This window comes from Branchiostoma floridae, chromosome 12 (genome assembly GCF_000003815.2).
Source record: "Branchiostoma floridae strain S238N-H82 chromosome 12, Bfl_VNyyK, whole genome shotgun sequence".
Taxonomy (NCBI): domain Eukaryota; kingdom Metazoa; phylum Chordata; class Leptocardii; order Amphioxiformes; family Branchiostomatidae; genus Branchiostoma; species Branchiostoma floridae.
In genome coordinates this window covers 48056-52967 of record NC_049990.1, presented here as the reverse complement: position 1 = coordinate 52967, position 4912 = coordinate 48056, and the positions used below count along the sequence as shown (strand labels likewise).

The 4912-nt window shown below is 41.3% G+C and overlaps 1 protein-coding gene across 1 annotated transcript; it reads left to right on the top strand.

Moving 5' to 3' along the window:
• Positions 1–528: 528 nt before the first annotated feature.
• Positions 529–4825, top strand: LOC118427832 (protein disulfide-isomerase A5-like; the record flags this gene model as incomplete). Its single annotated transcript, XM_035837804.1, is given in 7 exon segments — positions 529–581; positions 1391–1530; positions 2270–2432; positions 2825–2893; positions 3522–3621; positions 3970–4108; positions 4552–4825. Coding segments are annotated over 7 exon segments (792 nt in total). The 3' UTR covers positions 4725–4825.
• Positions 4826–4912: the final 87 nt, after the last annotated feature.

Sequence of the window (4912 nt, the reverse complement as noted above, 5' to 3'; positions counted from 1 at the left end):
TGTATGATTGTGTTCAGCACCAAGGACAAGTATGTTTGCTTATGTGAGTGTTTGTGTGCTTATGTGTGTGTTCATGCATGTCTCTCTGTGTGTGTGGATATTGTTCAGCCCAAGGATAGTTATGTTTGCTTGTGTGTGTGTGTTGATGTGTATGTGTGTTTTTTTATGTGTGTGAATCGTGTTCAGTGTTCAGCACCAAGGACAGGTATACTTGTGTGTGTGTGTTGATGTGTATATGTGTTTGTTTATGTGTGTGAATCGTGTTCAGCACCAAGGACAGGTATGCTTGTGTGTGTGTTTGCTTGTATGTTGGCATGTGTGCGCGCATGTGTGTAGATAGTGTTCAGCACCTAGGACAGGCATGTTACCTGTGTGTGTGTGTGTGTGTGTGTGTGTTGGTGTGTGTGGATGGTGTTCAGCACCAAACAATAGGCAACATTTACATCTACTTGAGCAAAAAATGTTAACATCAACATGTAGCAAGCATTTATGATACAATTGTTTTGTTCCAGGGATGGGAAGGAAGCATTTGCATACAAGAAAGGAAGAACCGCAAATGACCTGGTTGCTTTCATGAAGGAGTGAGTACTGATCTACCTTTTTGCATTTCTATTGTCCCATTCTTCATATCATAATTTTACTTTCAAATTGTTCCTTGATATTCTGAAAGTTTTGACTGTCAGGATACCACGTTGGATCTCATTTAAGTCTTGAAAATTACATTTGCTTTCTCTGTTTAGCACTTAGGACATAAGAATCAGTATTGAAGGGAACACACACCACTACCATTGACTAGTGCCCTGCTGTAGTGTTTGTACAACTGTTTGATCCAAGATATAGAAATGAAAATACACTGCAACAGTATAAAAATGGAAAAATAACAAAGTATATATGGCATGTTAAGTGGGAAGGACTCAACTTCAGAAGAAAGATCAAAGCTCTTGGGCAACACTACAGCACCGGGCTAGTCCACTGGTAGTAGTCTGTGTGTTCAACTACCATGTATCTTTCCTAAATGCTGACTACTAACTAAGTAGGGAAAGCAGTGTGTCTCATTTTTGAAGTGTGACTCAGTTGGAGATTAAACCCACAATATACCAAATACAAGGTAAACATCTGTCTCTGTATCTGTATCTATATAGCCGGTATAACCGCCCTTCGGCGTAACACACCAGCTTTGCAGGCACGCAGCGTGGCAGCAGCTGTTTATATTACACCAAAGGACCCGTCACACCTACATGTAACTTCTGCTAAGCAGAAAAGTAGTATATGCCATGGATATTTAGATTCTTTAATTTGACTCAATTGGGTATCCAACCTGCAACCTACCAAATACAAGTGAACTTGTTACCTGTGAATAAAACCTAACTTGGCCTTCTCCCCACCCCAGCCCCCAGGCTCCCCCACCCCCTCCCCCTCCTGAGCCAGAATGGTCGGAAGTGCCGAGTGAAATCAGCCACCTGACGGACGAAACCTTCAACGGATTCATTCAGGAACACAGCTCTGTGCTTGTCATGTTCTACGCACCATGTAAGTTTGAGTTTTGAGTTTATTATGATCCACATTTAGCCTCCTCAGAGGCTATTCTTCCTGTGGTCACAAACAAACAAACAAACAAACACACCTTGTAAGTCTGAAACTCTAACTCTGTCACTTACTATCTTAATTCTTTCCAGGGTTAGATGAACATATACATGTAGGTGATGTCTAGGATAAATGGCTGATAACCAATTCCATTGACTGGTTCACGTTATTGTACTGCAGCACAGTATTCACATAAGTAGTCGCTGTAACGCTAGTTCACCTTTATTCGCAGGGTAACCTATATCAGTTCTACCTAAAAACAGGATAATTAGAAATATCACGTAGATGGACGATGGTTTCAAATTGCTTTATTCTCAATGTAATGCAGTTTGAGACCACCATCAGTCGACTTGCTATTCCGAAATAAACTAGTGTTAGATACAACGGATAAAGGTTAACTCGCGAATAAAGGTGAATTAGTGTTACATACAAATGTGCATACATGTAGTTTATTTCATGTGACCGCATCTGTAACTGTAAGCAGTGACACCTATAGTGCTGCAGTACAATGTGAACCAGTCAGAAGTGCCTTGAGAAAGGTGACAGATGGTCACTGAAATGTTGGAAATAAAGCAAGGTTTGTGAAAAAAAGAGTCTCTTCAAACAGTGACGTAACAACCAGGTCCTGATGAAACTATTCACGGAACAAGTAGATAAACTGTAATGCCCCCCTCCCCCCTCCCAGGGTGTGGCCACTGTAAGAGGATGAAGCCAGCGTACCAGGAGGCCGCAGAGACGCTGAAGACAGCTGATCCGGCGGCTAAACTTGCAGCTGTGGACTGCACCAAATATGGAGCCTTGGCTAAAACATACCAAGTCAGGGGGTACCCTACTATCAAGTACTTCAGGTGAGCTTTGGAATATCTTCAAGAGATTCTGTCAGTCGCATTGAGGTCACCTGAGCTAACGTCGAATGGCAGCTGCTCCAAACCCTTGCAAATAGCCCCACCTATTGTAAGCTCCTCATAATTCAGCCCTTGGCTGTGAAGAGAGAGTAGTCGGCCCTTACCTTACCTTACCTAGTCCCATCCTCAAACCTGTAATCTCTATTGATGTTGTTACTTTGTAACCTCTTTGTATTATTTGGTGTATGGTCAAAAACGTTTTTGGTAACCAGACAAAAGTTGATGCATGCACGTACAATGTATTTCATCCACATAACTAGAGTTTTTGTTTTCAAAAAATGAATTTTGATTGATCGCAAGCAGTTTAAAACTTTATTTTTTGTGTTGTTTTGAAGGGGTGGGCAGGATATCCAGAAGTACCAGGGAGCCAGGGATGCCAACAGCCTCGTGGAGTTCATGAAAAGGTGAGTCAAACAGAGGCTGGTTATACATGACTTGTGCGTTGTATATTAGATAAACAGGGACTACATTGTATAGGCCACCTTCCATCTTGTTTTAATTTGTAATACCATGAATGTGTAAATACATTATGTACAGATTTATCTGTCCAACAGTCTGATGATGAGGCTTTTGCCAAAGTTCTTGATCCATGTTCCCATCATGCATAAGGGATTCAAACCTAGAACTTTCCGATTCCAAGTCAACAACCCTACCGTAAATTCATCTTAGATTTACACTTTTCAACCCATTAGATTTACACTTTTCAATGTGTGTACGAAAATTGTATCCAATGTATTTTGCCACAATTCAGTCATAAAACTGCAACAGTGAAGTGTTTTTTGTCAACGTTAAGTAAAACCATTCATACCACAAGTCTTCCATGTTGATTGTTGTGTGCCCTTGTTCCCCCCAGAACACCCCTCCTTCACCATAAAAAGTCATGTGCAGGTCAGGCAAACAGGTTGCCGAACCCACTGGCAAATGCCTGTTTGTCTGCTCATCTATCAAAAAATAGACAGGAGAATCCGAAAGAAGATAAAACCATTCATACCACAAGTCAATGTTGATTGTTGTATGCCCTTGTTCCCCCAGCCCCCCTACAGCAGCCCCAGCAGAGTGGACGGAGGGCCCCAGCGCTGTTGTCATCCCCATCAAAAATATCCCTGCCTTCGACACGTTTATCCAAAGCCAGGTAAGTAAACTGCTCTTCTCGTACATGTATGTAGTGTGCATGCATTTGCGTACAATGTTTTTGGTTTGTTTTTGCAAGTCCTTAAACTTAAGACGGACTCAATCTTATGTTGCTTTTTCACAAGACCACATTTTTATGAAAATCTGTATACAACTAGATTTTGTAGGGATGACTTTGTGTGCATGGCTTAAAATGTATATATATATATATATAAGCTGTAACAAATTTTAAGCTCTGCTTGACTCATCTAAAAAAACTATCACCTTAATTCAGGATGACTTAGAAGAAGAAGATGTTATACTTTTCTTATGTACGACTACATACAATGTATTACTGTATTTCCTTCAGGAGCACTCCCTGATACTGTTCTACAAGAAAGAGCTGCCGAAGTACACGCAAGCTAAGGCGCCCTTCCTCAAGACAGCCACCGCCTTCAGAGACGACAGTAGCAAGAAGTTTGCAGCAGTCGACTGTGAGGAGGTTACAGGTAAGTCTTTTAAGACTTAGTTAAACTTAAGATTCAACTTGTTATGTTTTCTTTGTCTTTTTACTAATGCAATGTCAGAGCTCAAAATACCACCTGCATATGCAGGTTAGTGCATGTAAAATTTGATCTGTGCAGGTACATGTGTATTTCCGATGTCTACCTGCACCTAACCTTGCACTGGTCCATGTACTGGGTATATATGGGTTAGTGCAGGTAAAATTGAAGTTGTGCAGGTTTGTCTTGTGTCTACCTCCACCTAACCTGCACTGGTCCATGTACTGGGTTTTATACTCTTCTTTCTTCAGATTCCAGAGATTCTCAATTGGGTTTAAGTCTGGAGACTGTTATGGCCGGTCGAGAACCTTCCAGACTTAGTGTATAGAATTACAAATTCAGAGAATTTGTCAGGCTGCAATACAGACATTTTTGTTTTTGTTTTTCAGACCTGTGTTTGCGCGTGGGAATCATCCCAGAATCCCTCCCCACCATCAAGTTCTACGTTAATGGCAAATTCTCCACCAACTACAAAGATCCCGTCACAAACGTCGACCTTTACAACTTCATGAACGAGGCCGGAGCTGTGCCTGTAAAAACAGACGTAAAAACAGAGTTATAACAGCGGCTTTCTTCATAGAGGGGAGAATTGAATGTAGGCAGCAAATTCCCTATCTAGCAAACTCCATGACCTGCTTTGTCGGGTTGGTATGTCACCTGAGGTAGATATAGACTCTAATTGTGACAATATTTGTAGTTCACCTTTTTGCCACGCGGCGTAACCTATATCTGTTGTTTTTAAAGACCTGG